This window comes from Engraulis encrasicolus, unplaced genomic scaffold, assembly GCF_034702125.1.
Source record: "Engraulis encrasicolus isolate BLACKSEA-1 unplaced genomic scaffold, IST_EnEncr_1.0 scaffold_53_np1212, whole genome shotgun sequence".
Classification (NCBI taxonomy): domain Eukaryota; kingdom Metazoa; phylum Chordata; class Actinopteri; order Clupeiformes; family Engraulidae; genus Engraulis; species Engraulis encrasicolus.
In genome coordinates, this window is record NW_026945852.1 from 79,307 (window position 1) to 100,781 (window position 21,475).

A 21,475-nucleotide genomic window follows, 5' to 3' on the forward strand; every position below is an offset into this window, starting at 1 on the left:
CAGAGAGGAAGACGTGTCACCTGAATGGTGCTGTGTAGTTTAAATAAATATGTAGACTCTAAACTGTAGATTTACTTAAACATGCTGGAACTCAAATGGTTATTTCTATTGCTTAGAGATATGGAAAAGAGAGCATTTTCCACTAATTTCACAGAATGTATAATAAGGCTTTGCAACTTCTATGCAATCAAATTCTTGAATATTTGCCAATGGTTTACTGTCTACTGTGTTTGGGCTTTCAGAGAGGAAAGTACATGTACCGGTGCTCAGATGGAGCAGCAGAATCTACCACATGTGTTCCAGGTACTGAATGTCTGTGCATCTAATACATTTGTACATTACATTACAGTTAGCTGATGCTTTTCATCCAAAGCGATTTACAGCTCTTTAGATACAGGATATTTGTTACAGTCCCTGGAGCAGCATGGGGTTAGGTGCTTATTTAGATACAGGATATTTGTTACAGTCCCTGGAGCTGCATTAGGTGTATCTTGCTCAAGGGCACCTCTGCCATGGAGTGCAGTAGGGACTGGAAGGTGTGTGATTCAAATCTTCAACGCTTTTAATTTGATCTGAAGTCCTTAACCAATACACTACGGCCGCCCCATAATACAGTGCATGGTATACTGAACCAAACGAATGGCAAATGCTTCAGTCTTCCAGCATCATCATTTTAGGTAGATGGGTAGGTCAATGATCACTTGAAACAGGAGAATACAAAGCAGAATAGATTCTTCTTTATATTCTCCTGTTTCAAGTGATCAGTGATTATTCATATTATGCATATACTGGATTCATGAATACTTGTATCATGTGCTCCAGGTGCTTGAAAGTAAGATGATCACCTTTGTAAAAAATGAGCTGAACAGATTTAAGAACATTCTTAGTCCAAATTACCATGAAGACTTAGAGAAAGATGAGGATGAGAATGATGCCAGAGAAGGAGCTCTCAAAATGACACTACACTTCCTATGGGAGATGAAGAGAAAGGATCTTGCTGACAAACTGGAAGAACGTAAGAATTCTTCAATGTCATAATCTGTCTTTTCCGTACATTATTTGAATCATTTAGGTATATAATTATGAAAAAAGGTTAAGTTGCTATTGCTTGTGTCAGTGAATGTTAATATTCCTTTTGTTTGTGCACCAGATGAGCTGGATGTACTTTGTCGAGCTGAACTGAAAATGCATCTCAAGAACAAGTACCAGAGTGTGTTTGAAGGAATAGCCATGCAAGGAAACTCTGCCCAGCTCGAAAAGATCTACACAGAGGTCTACATCACAGAGGGAGGAAGTGGGAAAGTAAATGAGGAGCATGAAGTCAGGCAGATTGAGTCCAGATCCAAAAGACCAGTTGAAAGGGAGAAAAAAATCAAAAGCAGGGACATCTTCAAGCTCTTACCTGGTCAGGACAAATCAAGCAGAAGAGTTATGACAAACGGGGTAGCTGGCATTGGTAAAACCATCTCCATTCAGAAGTACATCCTGGACTGGGCTGAGGAAAAAGACAACAGTGATATCCACTTCATTTTCCCATTGCCTTTTCGTGAGCTAAACCTTGTGAGAGATGAACATCACTCCTTGATGAGTCTTCTTCACCACTTCTTTCCAGAGCTGAAGACCTTAACCTTTGGCAATCAAGGAAAGTATAAAATATTGTTCATCTTTGACGGCCTGGATGAATGTCGACTCCAACTTAACTTTCAGAAGAATGACATTTTGACCAATGTGACAGTTCCAACTTCACTGGATGTACTCCTCACAAATCTCATGAAGGGAAATCTGCTTCCCTCTGCTCTACTTTGGATCACCTCCCGACCAGCAGCAGCCAGTCAGATTCCACCTGATTGTGTTGACCTTGTCACAGAGATCCATGGGTTCAATGACGCACAGAAGAAGAAGTACTTCAGGAACAGGTTTAGTGATGAGAGTTTTTCTTGCAGAATCATTTCTCACATTGAATCATCAAGAAGTCTCCACATCATGTGCCACATACCAGTGTTTTGCTGGATCACTGCCTGTGTTCTTGCAGAGATTCTTGGCTCTTCAGGAGGACGACAGCTTCCAAAAACTTTGACAGAGATGTACACATATTTTCTGATCTTCCAAACAAAACAGGCCAGTCAAAAATTTGACAATGTGCATGACCCTGAGCCACAATGGAACAAGAATCTTATCCTTTCTCTGGGAAAGTTAGCTTACGAACAGTTGGAGAAGGGAAATCTGATCTTCTATAAAAAGGACCTGCGAGATTGTGGCATTGATGCTAGAGAAGCTGCAGTGCGCTCTGGTGTCTGCACCCAGATCTTCCGACAGGAATCTGGAATTTTTCAAGCAACAGTGTTCTGCTTTATCCACCTGAGTGTCCAGGAGTTTCTAGCAGCTTTGTATGTGTTTCTGATGATGGCAAACAAAAGGCAAAATGTGATCTCCAGACACCAACATCCCGAAGAAGAATCCATGACCATCTTACACAAGACTGCTGTGGAAAAAGCCCTGCAGTATAAAGATGGCCGCTTTGACCTCTTCCTCCGGTTCCTGCTTGGTCTTTCTCTGGAGTCAAACCAGACTCTCCTGCATGGCCTACTACAGAGAGAACAAAAGCAGATGTGCAATGATGAAACGATCAGTTACATTAAGGACAAGATCAGGGAGGTCCCTTCAACAGAGAGGACAATCAACCTATTCCACTGCCTGAATGAACTGAATGACCTCTCCTTAGTGCAGGAGATGCAGAGCTTCTTGGGTGCAGAGAATCTTTCGGAAGCCCAGCTCTCACCTAGCCAGTGGTCGGCTCTCGTCTTTGTGCTGGTCACATCAGACCAGAAGCTGGATGTGTTTGACCTGAAGAAATACGTCAGATCTGATGAAGGTCTCCAGAGGTTGAAGCCAGTTGTGGAGGAATCCAAAACTGTTCTGTAAGTTTTTTATTTTTTATTTTACCTTTATTTAACCAGGGAATAAAATCACATTGAGAATAAAATTATCTTTTTCAAGGGAGCCCTGGCCAAGGCGGCAGCACACATTACAATTTTACAGACAAGGACACAGACAAAACAGAAAATGTTAAAATGGATGTAGAGATAAAATTACGCAATAAAACCATAAAATTAATAAACAAGATTACAAGGAGATTATGAGATTAAAAGCAAGTGCAGACATATTTAAAAGTGTCATTAAGATAGGCTTTAAACTCAGCTACAGACATAAAAACAGCAAGTTTAAGAGATTTTTGAATCTCATTCCAAGCAGTTGAGGCACAATGAATAAATAAAAAGCAGTTTTACCAAATTCTGTTTTCGATGGTATTGAGTACTCTTAGGGGGATAAGGGCTGTTGACTGTTTAGGAGCATGTGTTTTTTTATAATTACCATCTTTAAACAGTAGTTATATATGGTTGTTATCCCGTTTCAGGCTTGATAGGTGTGGACTCGGTGAAATGAGCTGTGAAACGATGGCATCTGTCCTCTGCAACACATTTTCAAAAGTGCAGACATTGGATCTTAGTGACAACAGTATTGGAGATGTTGGAGTCAAACATCTTTGTATTGCGCTGGGAAACTCAAAATGTGTACTAGAGACACTCCAGTAAGACATTTTAATCCTTTTTAAAATATTAATTCTGCCCCACTTTCCCTTCTTACACCTTAGTCCGCCTTACTGCTGCTTTCTACGTAAAATACTGTACATACCGGTAAATTGTAGGATCAATAGTATTATATAGTGTAGTACTAATACAATAGCAATGAACAATTAATCACTAAACACCCTTTTGTTCAGACTGGCGAACTGTGGTGTAACAGGTGAAGGATATGCTGCTCTCGTCTCAGCTCTCAAATCAAACCCTTCACACCTGGAGGAACTGGACCTGAGAGGAAACGACCCTGGAGACTCTGGAGTAAAGCTGCTTTTGGAATTACAGCAGGATCCTGCCTGTAAACTTCAGACACTGAGGTAAGAGTATGCCGTAAAGCATCTCCCGATGCAAGTGTCTGAGATTTTGAAGTTTTGAAACTGAATGTATCTGTGTAGTTCTTTTTTTTGCACCTTTCTGTGAAAGGTCATCGCCCACATTGGGGGACATTTTATTGTGAGCTGTGTTTTGATGTTGGATGTGATGTCTGAAGCCTCTCTGCCAGGGATTAGTAAATAAGTTTTGACACAGGCAAGGTGTTTTTTCTGATAGTTCCATCGCAGGCCATGACCATACTTTATTTAACTTCAAACATTGAAATATCTGTTTCCAATTTAATTTTGTTCCATAAACTGATGTCCTCACAGAGGTGTGAACCAGGGCTTTGAACCGGTTCAAGGAACGAAAACGAAAACCGGGAACTTTTTGTATTTTACAGGGAACAGAAACGAAACCGGAAACATTATTATTTTTTATGTTCTGGAACGGGAACACTTACTTAAAGATAATGGTAACCGGTTAATATCGGTTAATACCGTTCCTCAAACAAAACAGAAATGGTAATTATTTTCCTGTGCACGTTACCATGACGGCTGAGGTTCACGTCCTGTGTGACATCAGACATTCTCTGACTGAATGTGAGAGCTGTGGATTACTAAGAGAAACCACTGTCATACAAAAGGGGAGAGTTTCTATTGCATCACTGTAAGACATTGCAGAGAAGCGTGTGTAAAGCGCACCGAGAATGTTCGCCGTAACGGGCATCCATGGCCGCTTCAAATATGCACAAACTCATTTGACAAAATTCTGGAGGATATTCTTTTCATCTGCTTGAATTAACAGTTTCGAATGTAGGCTGACTCATTTGCACTTCCGTCTTTCTTGGTTAATTCACGTCATTTGGGCCTATGAGAGTAATTAGCTGACAGGAACGAAATTAACCGTTCCGGGAACAGTATTTTTTTGTTCTAACCGGTTCGGGAACGTCAATTTATTGGTGGAACTTATAACCGGAAACGTTATAATTCCGTTTCTATTCGGAACGGAACGTTTGTAAAAAAAAATAAAGGTTCAAAGCCCTGGTGTGAACACAGAATAGTAAAAGCTTGAATATGCAAACAGGAGCAAGATCAGCAGTCATTCTCGGTCCAAAGCAGCAGAAGTTTTTGTCTCTATTTCCATTTGCAGCGAATACCACTGGAGATATGGTACACAAATTGTTGCATCTACATCAACTGTCATTTGTCACAATAAAATTAATTGTGACAGACGGGGGACGTGTCATGATTGGTTGCCACAGGGGTTTGTTGGCCCATTTGAAGGTGATTATGCAGAGATAAAGCAGAGGAAAAGCGCTGGAGTGCTTCTGTGCAGTATTACAGTAGGCAAGACTAAAAGCTTTCTGAGATTGTGCTTATGAGATGAAATGCCAGACTCCTTTCCTCTCTATCCCTGTTTATTCATTGTCAGGTTCTGTGGACATTTTTTGTTTGCTGTTCATTTATCTGGCCACTAGATGTCACCATCAGTCTTTGTATTTTCTGTTTTATCCTTTGCATTTGGTTACACTTGTCATCTTGCCATTTGTTAATTGAATGTACAAGTTTTATATGAATTATGAAAGATTTTATATGAATTATATGATTTCATATTATAAGTGTAAAATGAAACATGTACAATTTTGGCAACTGCTAAACCTTTATATGATTCCAGTCCCTCATACATACAAATAACAGATAAAGTTCTTTCTTACAACACAGTTTTTTGTTAGAAATATGTCAAATGAAACATACAAGGTTTTGGCAACTGCTAAAGTTGTATATGATGACAGTCCTTCATGAGTATCCATACAAATGTCAGATGAGATATCTCGAAAGTGTAGTTGTTTGCCAGTGAGCAACCTGGGTTGTTGTCAATGGAAAATTGCATTCCAAATAACAAAGTAGCTAACGTAGTTAGCAACTATGGTTTTGAGAAATGCACCCCTGGTGCTCTACCCCATCCTCCATGACTCAGGTACCCTGAGCATGGTGCTGTCCTACCACGCTGCTCCCTTGGGGCGCCACTGGGGGTATCACTTTGCTTTAATATCATTAAAAAAACATTGAAGGCCATCATAGAACACTTATATGATGTATATAAAATACATATACATTTCACACAGAAAATGTACACATTATTTGTAAATGTCATATACAGTGCCCTCCATTATTATTGGCACACCTGGTTGAGATGTGTTTTTTATCTTCCAATTATTATTATTTTTCTCTAAATAATATGGGACCTTAATGGAAAAAAAGAGAAAAATCCAACCTTCAATACAAGTGCATTTATTCAGTGGGGAAAAAATCCCACATAAAGAAATAATTATTTGACATCAAATAATGTGTGTCACAATTATTAGCACCCCTGTTGTTAATATTTTGTACAACCCCCTTTTGCCAACAAAACAGCACCTAATCTTCTCCTATAATGTTTCACAAGATGGGAAAAGACAGAAAGAGGGATCTTCAGCCATTCCTCTTTGCAGAATCTCTCTAAATCATCCAGAGACCTGGGTCCTCTCCTCTGTACTCTCCTCTTCAGCTCACCCCACAGGTTCTCAATGGGGTTGAGGTCTGGGGACTGAGATGGCCATGGGAGGAGCTTGATTTTGTGTCTGGTTAACCATTTCTGTGTAGATTTGGCCATATGTTTAGGGTCATTGTCTTGCTGAAAGACCCAGTGACGACCCATCTTCAGCTTTTTGGCAGAGGGCAACAGATTTTGATTTAAAATGTCCTGGTATTTCAAAGCATTCATGATGCCATGCACCCTAACAAGCTTCCCAGGGCCTTTGGAAGCGAAACAGCCCCACAGCATCACTGACCCAACCCCATACTTCACAGTGGGTATGAGGTGCTTTTCAGCATGCGCATCTTTCGTGGCACGCCAGACCCACTTAGAGTGTTTGTTGCCAAAAAACTCAATCTTGGTCTCATCTGACCAAAGCACACGGTCCCAGTTGAAGCCCCAATACCGCTGGGCGAACTCCAGACGTTTGCGTTTATGATTGTGGGTGAGGAAAGGTTTTCTCCGTGCATGCCTCCCAAACAGCTTGTTGGCGTGTAGACAGCGCCTGATGGTTGATTTGGAGACTTTGTGACCCCAGGATGCTACCATTTGTTGTAATTCTGTAACAGTGAGCTTTGGAGATATTTTGATTTCTCTTGCCATCCTCCTCACTTTGCGTGGTGGCAAAATAAACTTGGGTCCTCGTCCAGGCTCGTTTACCACTGTTCCAGTTGTTTTGAACTTCTTAATTATTCCTCTCACAGTAGATATGGGCAGCTGCAGTTGAGTGGCAATCTTCTTGTAGCCTCTGCCTGACCTGTGAAGGTCGACGCACATCTGCCTCACTTGTATGCTGTGTTCCTTTGTCTTTCCCATGTTTAAGAGTGGATAAGAGAAATGGCCTCTGTGTCACGTCATATTTATACCCCAGGGAAACAGGAAGTGATGAATTACTAATTAAATGTTCCTACATACTCTGGTAAACTTTGTAAACTACTGTAGAAATGACAGAAATGCTTCAATTATATTTATTTCCTGGGAATTGTTAAGGGTGCCAATAATTGTGGAACAGGTGATTTAATGAAAAATAATTATTTTTTAGTCAGGGATTTTTTTTATTTTCCTACAATTCATTTGAGTTGAAGGCTACATTTTCCTAAAATTTTCAGTGTGACAGTATTCTTCTGCAATAAACACTGAATTTATTTTAAGGCTTTTAACACATCTCAACCAGGGATGCCAATAATTATGGAGGGCACTGTATAATTTGTACTGTATTTATAATAGTTTTACTTAAAGGGGTATGCCACTATTTTGGGGCTTAATATAGTTAAAATCGTTGGCTGGGGTTTATAAAGGTATATATAATTATTATATATATATAATTATATAAATAATTTATATATACCTATATATAAAGGTATATATAAATACATTGACTTTCACTAGCTTAGCGACATATTCCCTCTTTTAACTTGTCTTAAAGCAAGACAACGGCTTACATGAAAAATAAGACACTTTACCACCTTTATATGTAGCTAAGCTAGTGAAAGTCAATGTATTTATATATACCTTTATATATAGGTATATATAAATTATTTATATAATTATATATATATAATAATTATATATACCTTTATAAACCCCAGCCAACGATTTTAACTGTATTAAGCCCCAAAATAGTGGCCTACCCCTTTAATACTTTGTATGAGATATCACTGAAGGGGCCACTTTCATACATGACATTTATATTTTTTATACAATATTTTACAAGGATTTACCATTAAGACAGTGGTAAGTTCTTACAAGTTCTGAACACGTTCTTTTCATAAGGAATGTGTATTAATTTTATATATATATTCCGTATGGGTAATGCAGGGGTTGAGGAGAGGGGAAAATGCAGGAGTGCTTCTGTGTGGTATTACAGTAGGCAAGACTAAAGGCTTTCTGAGATTGTGCCTATGAGATGAAATGTATGACTCCTGTGACATCCTTTCCTCTCTATCCCTGTTTATTAATCATGTCTATTGTTCTGTCCACTGTGATAAGGAAGAAATCAAGGGAGGACAGTATGGGTGTTAAGGGCTATATGTTCATGGTCTGGAAATGTGAGATAAAGTTTGGGGAGGTGTATGCATTGATATTGTGGCCAGTGTGTTGTTCTATGCTGTGGTTTGATGGGGTGGTAGCATTAGAGAGAGAGACGCTGGATATCTGGACAGCCTGGGAAGGTGTATGCATTTATATTGTGGCCGGTGTGTTGTTCTATCACTGATTCTTGAGAAAGTGGCTAAAACAGGTTGTAATGTTGACAGAAAAAAACAAAGTGAATTACAAAATTATATGGTATATCCTCGTAGACTAAGGTCTTGGCTTTTCAGAAATGCACAAGGCCAATCTCCCCATTATGTATTTTGTTCAGAAATCAGGCTTTTCTCCGATCATACCTTGTTTTTTGTCAACACCGTCAGACACAATTAAAAGTTATTAAAATTGTATTGATTTGGTTGCATATGCATCTGGAGTTTTTAAGTGATTAAGTGTATTTTTTGGTTCACACATATGCCTTTAAATGTTGAAAATTCACTTTTGTTCTATTTTAATACTGTTTCATGTGTTCTAATTTTAAAATATGTACCGTCATACGATGCTTACTTAACGCCTAAATAGAACAAACTATTTTTTATAATTTCACAAATATTCGTGTAGGCTTAAATTGGATATTACTTTGATAATTCAACAACTCCTAAGGAAAATGTTGTAAGCACATTCATTTAAAATGTCAAAAACTCCTTCTTACGGTGGTGACTTAAGAACTGACGGTGGTGACAGTAATCTGAGAGTGGTGAAAGTGGCCTAATTAGTACCTGCATTTAGCAAAATAAATAGCCCTCTCAAGTCAATGGCATCTTGCATAAACACTTTATTTTTGTGTGTGCACAGTATGAGCATGTGTTTTTACTTCATTTGTTAGATTATCTAGGAGGTAAGCCACTGGTTGTTGAAAATGTGGTAAAAACAGCTTTTAAGTTGTTCAAATCCAAAATATAGAGGTGTATTATCATAGATGTAGGTCTTGGCTGTGCAGTGAATGCATTGACCAAGCTCCCCATGTTTAACATTTTTCATAAAATGGGCTCTTTCTTGTTTTGTCAACAGCGGCAGACAGAATTAGAAGTAAAAACACATGTTTACTGTATTAAAGTGAATTACTTTAACAATTCAACATAACTGTAGATACTTATTGTATGCATATTCTTAAAACATGTCAAAAACACTTAAAACATGTGTTTTTTGGTGAACTCCATCAGATGTCACCACCGTCAGGTTTTCTGACAAAAAAAACCTCCAAATGCACCTCAGTGGTGGCTAGAGTATCATTTTGGATCACAATTATTACTAACATGCCTAGTAATGTTTCATTAACCAGCACAATTTAGTAAAATATGGAACAACATGATGAGCAGAACAAAATCTGACGGTGGTGACATCTGACGGTGTGAGACAAAAAAAAACACTCTTTTAAATATTATGCATTGTTTGTTCACATTAGCCATTTCATTTTCGCTCTGTTTCTTGGGTGCTTCATACCTTTTCTGAAAAAAAATATATTTATTAACATTAATGTAATACAATACTATTAAAACCCCCGACGGTGTTGACAGTTTATGGTTGGGACAGTACCAGTGTCCAAACAAATTAACAAATTGAGGACAAAATAATAAACTTACAGGAGCTTCAGTGATGGTGAAGTAGGCAGTAGAGCTAAAGGTTTGAAAAGGGGTCCTCAGTAATGAAAATTACCTTGTGCATACCTGATTTTAATGTCTTTTAGAAAAAATCTGACGGTGGTGACCAATATGCTGGACACATTTTGAGCAATCAGTAAATAATAGTAAATATTGTTTTACATCCACTATGTGCACATCTGTAGAACCACTTTAATATGGTCTTCCACATCATGGTGATATTGTTCAATTCTGTTAGTAATTTTTGTATTTTAAGTCAATTGAAATGATGATGCCAGTCCTTGGGACAGGCGTTTTTACAGGGTGTGGGCAGGTTTATAGCCATGAAAAGTAATAAAATTACACTTAAATATTTCAAACAACTGTGTATTCGTGTGACAGACCCCTTGGCCATTACCTGGGTTCATTTTGTTTGTGAAAATTTAGTTAATTTTCAACAGAATTAATATTTTACTGCAGGGACATGTTTTTGCCAAACTTTCAAGAATCAGTGCTATGTATGCATTTATTAATGTATATTATGACATTAGGACATGGTGTATACAGCTGGGAATGTGGGGTGAGATATTGGAGAGGGGATGTTAGTAGTAGTGTATGTTAATCTGGTATGGCAGTGTGTTGTTGTTTACCGTAGTTTGATGAGGTGGTAGCATTAGAGAGAGACTAGATGACCTGAGGAAGGCAGGGTCTGTGGTGGGCATGGAACTGGAGACTCTCACTACAGAGTAGAACCCTGAGCAGACTACACTCCAGCCACTGCACTTCATCAATCAGAAGAGTCTAATCAGATACAGACTCTAGTCCATCCTCTCAGTCTGATCTCCAAAAATTCCGTGCTCCTGGACACGGATGTTAAGGACACGAAATCCGTGTCCAGGAGCACGGATTTTGCCAAAATTCCGTGCTCCTGGAGACAGAATTGTTTTCCGTGCTCCTGGACACGGAATTGTTTTCCGTGATCGGCACACGGAAGTGCTTTCTAAAGGCTATTACCACAACACTGTGTCAACTCTATCATTAGAAAATACATACCAAATGCTAATCCTAAACAAAATAATGCTATAGTTATTTAAGTTGTGCCCTGACCAAAACATTCCCTAACCTTAACCTGTCATTAAAGACATATTTTTTGAGAAATACATTTTCCAATTGGTTGCTAGGCTATCAAATTCATATAATGAATGAAAGAAAACTAGCTGTGCCCAGACCAAAACAATCCCTAACCCTAACCTGTCAGTAAGAAATGTTTTTTGAGAAAAAATATTTGAAATTAGAAAAATCCTGAGAAAACACAAGACTGTGGAAACATAGAGCTGTGGGAGTATAGAGAGAGCACTTCTGTGTGTCCATCGCGGAAAAAAATTCTGTGTCCAGGAGCACGGAATTTTGGCAAAATCCGTGCTCCTGGACATGGATTTTGTGCCCTTAACATGCGTGTCCAGGAGTACGGAATTTTTGGAGATCATGTTGACCCTCTTGATGAGGTGGTAGCACTGACTTGTATACTATAACTGGACACTGTACGTTCGAACTACGCTGTCCAGTTATAGTATACAAGTCAGTGGGTGGTAGCATTAGAGAGAGACTAGATGACTGGTTAGGTTAGGGAGGCAGGGTCTGTGGTGGGCATGGAACTGGAGACTCTCACTACAGAGTAGAACCCTGAGCAGACTGCACTCCAGTCACCATCTTCATCAATCAGAAGAGTCTAATCAGATACAGACTCCATCACATTAGGGAGAGACTAGATGACTGGTTCAGTGATAATATGATATGAGGAAGGGTCTGTGGTGGGCATGGAACTGGAGACTCTCACTACAGAATAGAACTCTCAGCAGACTGCACTCCATTCTGGACAAGGCCAGCCACTCCATGCACACCACCCTCATCAGTCTGGACAAGGCCAGCCACTCCATGCACACCATCATCATCAGTCTGGTCAAGGCCAGTCACTCCATGCACACCACCATCATCAGAGGGGTCTGATTAGCTACAGACATAGAGGACTGAAGTGCACGATCCCCCTGCCAGTCCGTCTCCTACAAGACAGGCAGGTTACAGAGGTCATTTGTCCCCAAGGTCATACAGTTGTTTAATGCCACACATCATAGAGGACTGAAGTGTATGATCCATAGATGTGTATAGAAGTCTTCCATCAATGGCATGACCCCCCTGCCAATCCCCTTCTAACCTTGTGGAGGCAGCTAGACCCAAACCTCCCAAATGCCCCATCCAGGATGATCACTGCACTAAGGGACTCTCATAGCACTGGATAGAATTCCATCAGGACACTTTCAATGCAGTATTTATACAGAATACAGAATCTACACAACTCTAACTTTCTTTTATTTACCACATGGCACCTTATCAATTCATATCACCTTCTACCCCTTAAGAACTTTTGGGCTATTAAATCGTACTGTATTTCTATACCATTTTATATACTTTCTATACCATCTCTACACTGGATTACATTGTGCACTAGCCTATAATATAATTCTCACTAGCCTATAATATAATTCTCATTTGTGTGCCTGTTTGATTTGTCTTTGTATGTGGCCCTGTGTACATCGTGTGCGCCTGTGTTTGGAGGGTTGGTGAGTAGCATTAGTGTGTGATTAGAAGTGTGTGAAATTAGTGATTCTTCTGTTGTTTCTGTAGGTTGTTGAAGAGTGATGCTGCTGAACAGGCCTGTGCCTATCTGACTTCAGTTCTACATGAAAACCCTTTACTGCTGACAGAGCTGGATCTGAGTGGAAAGATACCAGGAGACTCCGGAGTGAAGCAGTTCTGCGCTCTACTGGAGGACCCACACTGCAGAATCAAGACACTCAAGTTAGTTGTTTGGGTTTGATCAGGATAACATGTAATACAGAAATTATGTTCTATGTTCTATGTATGTGTGAAGTTAGTTGTTTGGGTTTGATCAGTATAACATTGTGAGAAGGAGAATTCTTCCACCTTCTCACTAGGCTACACTGGCAAGCCAGCTCATAAAATGTTTTTAATATTTCTTGCACTGGTATTTACATGGGACATTGTTATGTTGAACTGAACTTTCTTCAATGTGCATCGCGGAGCACACACATGCACACACGCATCCACACACTCGCACTGGCCCGCACGCACGTCAATCAAGGTGTCACTGCGAGGCGGAAGCGCGCACCGCTTCAGCAGGACAATTTCCATCTGTGACTTTGGGGAGAAGATTGTTTGGCAGGATGTTTAAATGTATTTTATTTTCCCGAGGCAGCGGTATATTTTGTGTCTGATCTTGGGGTTGTGGGATGTGTGCAGAGGGCAACGTTTTTTGTCTTTTTGTTAAGTTGCATTGCGTTAACCTGCAGCTGATTCTGAGACGGTCTAGATGTGTGGACCAATTGAGATGTTGATTGAATAATTGTTTGCCCGTATTGAAGGGTGTACTAAATCCCAGTGTTAGATGGGGTTTGGGAGAGTTAGGAACCGAGAAGCAGCTGTGATTACTGGCAGAAGCTGTCTTCAAAATGTGTCATGTAAAACCTGCTGTGAACCAGAGTAAGCAGAGTTTGTATCGAGTATCGCTGTTAGGAACCACTGTGATTTCGCGTTATTTGAGTCTTCAGTTTATGATTATTGTCTGTTGCCCTCGTGCAAGCTTTCTTTCTTTCGTGGTGAAAATAAAAATGGCCATATATATTTTTGATACATCTGAGTTCCAACTTGCATGACTTTAACCCTTCAACCACCGACACTCCAACCGCAAACGTTATCCTGGTAGGAGAAGCATTCGCAACTCCACAAACATATACAGTATATCACGAAAGTGAATACACCCCTCACAGTTTTGCAGATTTTTGAGTATATGTTTTCATAGGAAAGCATTACAGAAATGTAACTTTGACACAATGATTAGTGACCTTTTAACAACATATTTAACCGCTTAAATTTCTTGTTCACTCAGAAAAAAACAAAATACAGCCATTAATGTTTGAACATGTACTCACAAAAGTGAGTACACCCCAGATTAAAATCCGGTACAGAAGGGGATATGTTGGCTCGAATCGTCTCGGAATGAAACGAAATGAAAAGGGATAACAATGGAGGTCATCAGTGTGCATTTCAACCTTTCTTTGCATTGAACTTTTAAATTTTGAGTCTGCATCTGGCTTAAATAGATTGGTGTGAGATTTGAATGCAATCCTATGGAGAATATCATGATCTGCTTCAGTAGTCACAGTGCATGTTGACATGAATGTTTCTTTTAGGTGTATTTCAGATTGCCAATGTTGACAGCATTCATGCATCCCCAAACCATGTCAGTCCCACTACCATGCTTGGCTTATGAGAGGATACACCTTTTTTGTAAAACTCACTTGTTTACCACCACACATGCTTGACACCATCTAAAGCAAATTTGTTTATCTTGGTCTCAAGAGAGATGAACAGACGCAGGATATGAATCACTGGAACCATGTTGTGTGATCTGAAGAGACCAAGATAAACAAATTTGCTTTAGATGGTGTCAAGCATGTGTGGTGGTAAACAAGTGAGTTTTACAAAAAAGGTGTATCCTCTCATAAGCCAAGCATGGTAGTGGGACTGACATGGTTTGGGTATGCATGAATGCTGTCAACATTGGCAATCTGAAATACACCTAAAAGAAACATGCATGTCAACATGCACTGTGACTACTGAAGCAGATCATGATATTCTCCATAGGATTGCATTCAAATCTCACACCAATCTATTTAAGCCAGATGCAGACTCAAAATTTAAAAGTTCAATGCAAAGAAAGGTTGAAACGCACACTGATGACCTCCCTTGTCATCCCTTTTCATTTCGAGACGATTCGAGCCAACATAGCCCCTTCTCTACCGGATTTTAATCTGGGGTGTACTCACTTTTGTGAGTACATGTTCAAACATTAATGGCTGTATTTTGTTTTTTTCTGAGTGAACAAGAAATGTAAGCGCTTAAATATGTTGTTAAAAGGTCACTAATCATTGTTTCAAAGTTACATTTCTGTAATGCTTTCCTATGAAAAGATATACTCAAAAATCTGCAAAACTGTGAGGGGTGTATTCACTTTCGTGATATACTGTAATTAAGAAAATATTTTCTATATACCTGTATGTTTGACATATGAACAGAAACCAGCATTCAGATGGTATGACGATAGAGTGTAGTGGTGTATTCACATCATACAGTACATGCAGTACACACACACACACACATGCACACACACACACACACACACACACACACACACACACACACACACACACACACACACACACACACACACACACACACACACACAAAACACGACACACACGACACGACACACTTTCTACACACACACAACACACACACTTTCTACACACACACAACACACACACTTTCTACACACATACAACACACACACACTTTCTACACACACACAATACACACACTCTACACACACACAACACACACACTTTCTACACACACACAACACACACACTTTCTACACACACACAACGCACACACTTTCTACACACACACAACACACACACTTTCTACACACAACACAACACACACACTTTCTACACATAACACAACACAACACAACACAACACAACACAACACAACACAACACAACACAACACAACACGCACACTTTCTACACACAACACAACACACACACTTTCTACACACACACAACACACACACTTTCTATACACACACACACACACACTTTCTACACAGTACTGTGAAAAGGGGGTACTGCAAAGGGAGATTTGCACATTTTCACTTTCAGCTATCATATAGGCCTACTGTATGTAGCATGGAAATATGGGTAGGGGTCCTTGAATGTTGACTGCTTTATTAATAACTGTAGTGGTAGGAGTGTGTAAATCAGTGTAGCGCCCCCTGGCTGTTATCAAGTGCTAAAAGGACGAACCCCAGGTTCCTGTGATAGCCTGGATAAATATTTAAAGTTTGTTGCCTCCCTTTGTTAAGGTGTCTATTAAATATCTACCGCTATTTACCTTTACCAAGTGCCCTTGTATAAAGCTCCTAGACATGAACACTTACACCTCAGTAAATATACCATTAAACACACAAGTCAGTATTATATTTATAGTGGTTTATAGTGAATTTGAAAATAGTACTTAAATTGAAAACAAACAAAAGTTATAGTTAATAATAATACAAAATAATAATAAACCCAAAAGATGTATTCCTTGAATACCTTTAAACTCAAATAATCCTTACCAGTTCTGTTACAAATCAAATTAAGTCACCGTTAAATTTGTTATAAATTTTGACACTAATCAACCCCCATAATGGTTGACTAGCCTACAGTGAACCAAGAGCTCTGTTAACTTAGTCACTTAGACCTTAAACTTAACATTCACTGTTGGAGCTATACTATTCTTTTTAAGTAATGTTAAAGTTAATGGTTAATTTGTTTATTGTTTTGTATGATTAGTTATTAGTATTTTAGTAATGTGGTAATTTTAATAATAAATGATAATTCTACTTGTTTAGTTATTTGCTTTGCTTTATAGCTTTAGTCATTTTTCTTTGATTTATTTACCGATATATCATTTGAACACTTGGGGGCGATAGTGGGCACAGGTACACCTGTATATAGGTAGGAAGTAGGTGGTGATCTGTGTAGGCACCTGGGTGATGGGCATATGGTTTTTTACCAGAGCGAGAGATGCCATGTGTTTGCTCAACTGGAATAAAATAAACCACCATCAACTCAAGAACTTTGCCTGGAAATTGGACTTTGTCTTGCCTGCGTACATTACCTGCCCATGGTGCCTGAAGTGTTCCGTTTGATTTAAGTTTAATTTGATTTTGTTTGACAAACGGCCACTACACAAGTAAAAAACCTACCCAACTGGCTCAAGGAAAAGTCTGCGCCTATGGATTAATGAAAACTTTCCTTGGATCTGGATCTCGGACATTATTGGAATATCCGATGGAAAAAGGATTTGTGAGTTCATCTTTCATGGATTGTTTGTTGGCGTGAGGGAGGAAGGCCTTGCCCAGAACAAAGAACTCGTGGTATGTGCACTGCTGAAGAGTTAAAAGCCGTATAGGAAAACGGTGAAGATGATTTCATTGAAAAGTTGTTTGGACTTTTAAAAAGTTAAAACTGGCTGCCTTGACTGCTGCGCGCTTTGTATTTACGCGCCCGGCCACCTTCATTCATAAAAAGGCATGATAAGAACCCTGTGCATTCACAACCTGTGTCGGTGAAGAGGACTTGCTTACGATAAAATTCGGCACTTTCTGCTCGTCACCATTGCCGCATTCAGATTCAGAACTTTATTCAAAATTATAAGTTTGTAGCAAAATGTCCGACGCAGAAGCGAAATCCGGATTGGAAAGGCCTGAATCAAAACGGTCGATTAAATTAACACCTAAAGGAATATGCTTTTACATACAGACTTGTCAAGAAAATCGATCAGCAAAAATTAAGCAATCTAAAAGGTTTATGGATAAAATCCGCGGCCTAATTGAGTCAGGTGGAAAATCAGATGCTGTGAACGCGCAGCTTGCCTTGTTCATTCAGTGCTACGAGGAGGCGCTTAAAGTACACGAGACATTCATGGAATTGCCTCTACCAGAGAATGACCAAACGCTTAACAGCAACATCAAAAACTTTGAGGATAAAATCACATCATGTCGAGCATTTACTGAGGAGATAAAGGAGTGGCTGTCTAAAAGTGGCAAACCATACTCGCAGCCAAAAGAGCCTCATGACACAGACTGTCTTGATGATGGGATAAATCCCGAAGACAGCATTTCAAATGTGTTGAGTGTAAAATCTAGTACTGCAAAATCACGCGCAACAGGCGCATCAACTTCTTCATCCAAGGCGCGCGCAAAGGCGGAATCCGAGAGAATGGCTCTTTTGAAACGCTCTGAGCTGCTGAAAAAGAAACATGAAATTGAAGTGCAAGAGGAAAGGTTACGACGAGAAACAGAAAAAATACGCAGGGAAAAGGAACAATTGGAGCTGGAGACAGACTTGGCAGCAAATACAGCAAAGCTTGAGGTATTAGAAAGTAAAACGTCTCAGTGTGGTTCAAAACGATCAGATGGAATGAACTCTTATTTGAAAAAGAGTAAAGCCCAAAACTCCACCGGACTAAATCCCCAAGCCAGCGACTTTGTTCCTCATGCAAATATTCTTGCCTTCCCTGCTGCACCAGTAGTCAGACCAAAGCAAAGACCTGCTGCGCAAATTAATGTAATGCCGCCACAAGTAAGACGCACTGCTCTCCTCGGACATCAAACAGGAAACAATTTAAATTCCCAAACTCAAACTGGAAATAACAAAATTGATGTGGTGAACATTATGCAAAAACAAAATGAAATCACTGCATTGTTAGTTCAGCAGAGTGTATCATCAACTCTGCCTGCACGAAATCTCCCTGTCTTTGATGGAGATCCTCTCCAATATCAGTCATTTATTAGGGCCTTTGAAAATGGAGTGGAAATGAAGACGGATAATGCGATTGACTGTTTGCGCTTCCTTGAACAGTACACCAGGGGGCTTCCAAGGGACCTTGTGCAGAGCTGCCAACATCTTCCCCCAGATCAAGGCTATCAAAGAGCCAAAAGTCTTCTTGCACAGCACTTTGGGGATGAACACAAAATTGCATCTGCTTACATGGAGAAAATAATGAACTGGACTCCAGTAAAACGTGAGGATGTGAAAGGATTGCAAGCACTGTCTTTATTTCTCAGAGGATGTTCGAACATGATGGAACAAGTGATGTACTTGAGTGAATTGGACATACCGTCTAACATGCGGAGCATTATTCTGAAACTTCCCTACAATTTAAGAGAGAAATGGAGGAATGTTGCATGTGATCTGTTGGAAAAAAGAGGATATAGAGCCATGTTTAATGATCTTGTGAATTTTATTGAGAAGCAAGTCAAAATAGCATTAGATCCAGTTTTTGGAAATATTCAAGATCCTTACCCCTCTTCTCACACCAAGGCATCCAGCCGCAGTCAGCTTAGTGAGAGAAAGGAAAGCAGTTTTGCCACAAATGTAACTCCTGTCAGCCAAGACTCTATGGCGCAGCCTTCAGGACATGCAATGAATAACACCAACTCCTTTCATAGCTGCCTTTTTTGCCTGCAGAACAACCACACATTGAATCAGTGCTCAGAGTTTAAAGCCAAAGAACACAGTGACAAAATAAACTTCATCAAGAACAAGGGCATTTGTTTCGGTTGCCTCAGAATAGGCCATATAAGCAAAAACTGTCGGAGACGTTTGAATTGCCATGTATGTCACAAGAAACACCCCGGAGTCCTTCACATAGAAAAACAGAATACAGGTACATCTGTCAACCCTTCAACTGATTCAAATGTGCCCTCTCAGACATGTAGCCATATCGGGGCCGGAGTAGAACACTCCACCTTTTCCATTGTTGCTGTGAAAGTCAGAAGCAAACTGACCAACAAGACCACAGAGACATATGCGTTCCTTGATCCTGGCAGTTCTGGAACGTTCTGCACAGAAAACATGGCAAGAAAGCTGAAGCTGCGAGGTGAGAAGACAAACATTCTTCTAAAAACTATGGGCCAACAGAAAGTTGTCGATGCTCACATACTGTCAGGGCTGGAGGTGTCTGGCATGGATGCTGAAGATTTTATAGAGCTTCCTGATGTTTTAACTCAAAAGTGTATGCCTGTGTCTACACTTAACATTCCCAGACAAGCTGACATTGCTCCATGGCCTTATCTTAAAGATGTAAAACTTCATGACATTCTTGCAGATGTTGAACTGTTGATAGGAACTGATGCATCTAAAATCTTGGAGCCTTGGCAGGTGATAAACAGCCAGAATGACGGCCCATACGCCACCCGAACTCGGATTGGTTGGTTAGTCTATAATGGTGGCAGCTGCAGAAGCAAACGTGACTATTCTTCTGTAGCAGCAAATTACATCTCTGTTGAACACCTGCAAGGAGTTCCTGTAAAACAGCATCACCATGACCTCACCGAAAGAGCATCAGAGGAGCAGATTGAAATGTCAGGAGTAGACCTCAAGCTGCAAAATGAGCTACAACCCAAATTGGAAAGAATTGCAGTCGTCAGAGAGCCAACTGATGTCGATCAGGACAAGTGGCATGTATTGGATGATGGCCTTCAGTTGATTCCTGCTGCTGACCCGGAGATCAAGAGAGACCAGACTCAACAGAGGAAAGCTCCTAGAACAAGACTTGCCTTACTTCTAGACTCGCCTGCTGAGAGGGTGTTGCCAGATGAAGCTCCATTCACTCAGAGACAGAAGTGGACAGAAAGAAGAAACCTTGTACCTGGAGACATTGTTCTTGTGGCACATGGTACAGCATCGAGAGGAGGCTGGATGATGGGGAGAGTCCTGGAAGTGAGATCAGATGCGATGGGCCATGCACGCTCCGTGCGCTTCAAAATGAAGACCAGTGTCCTGGAGAGGCCTGTGACGAAGCTGTGCCTGCTGCTGGAGGCTGGAGTGGACTGACTTGGCCATTTGGTCTCTCTCTCTCTCTCTCTCTCTCTCTCTCTCTCTCTCTCTCTCTCTCTCTCTCTCTCTCTCTCTCTCTCTCTCTCTCTCTCTCTCTCTCTCTCTCTCTCTCTCTCTCTCTCTCTCTGATTAACATCTCTTTTCTTTGTAGGTGCAGCAAGAAGACATTTGTGCTTGATGTAGTTAGTTAGTGCTTATTGTATAGCTCCTCTTTTCATAATTCAGTAATTGTGATAATGCCCAATTAGGGGCCGGAATGTTGGAGCTATACTATTCTTTTTAAGTAATGTTAAAGTTAATGGTTAATTTGTTTATTGTTTTGTATGATTAGTTATTAGTATTTTAGTAATGTGGTAATTTTAATAATAAATGATAATTCTACTTGTTTAGTTATTTGCTTTGCTTTATAGCTTTAGTCATTTTTCTTTGATTTATTTACCGATATATCATTTGAACACTTGGGGGCGATAGTGGGCACAGGTACACCTGTATATAGGTAGGAAGTAGGTGGTGATCTGTGTAGGCACCTGGGTGATGGGCATATGGTTTTTTACCAGAGCGAGAGATGCCATGTGTTTGCTCAACTGGAATAAAATAAACCACCATCAACTCAAGAACTTTGCCTGGAAATTGGACTTTGTCTTGCCTGCGTACATTACCTGCCCATGGTGCCTGAAGTGTTCCGTTTGATTTAAGTTTAATTTGATTTTGTTTGACAAACGGCCACTACAGTCACCTTTACACATAAA

The 21,475-nt window shown here is 40.0% G+C and overlaps 1 protein-coding gene across 1 annotated transcript in view; it reads left to right on the forward strand.

Moving 5' to 3' along the window:
* Positions 1–270: 270 nt before the first annotated feature.
* LOC134444385 (NACHT, LRR and PYD domains-containing protein 14-like) overlaps positions 271–21,475 on the forward strand; it is a 72,719-nt gene continuing 51,514 nt past the window's right edge. Inside the window, exons 1-4 of the mRNA XM_063193717.1 lie at positions 271–303; positions 823–1,015; positions 1,118–2,918; positions 3,782–3,955. Coding sequence (XP_063049787.1) covers positions 271–303; positions 823–1,015; positions 1,118–2,918; positions 3,782–3,955 — 2,201 coding nt within the window. The remainder of the gene's footprint in view (positions 304–822; positions 1,016–1,117; positions 2,919–3,781; positions 3,956–21,475) is intronic.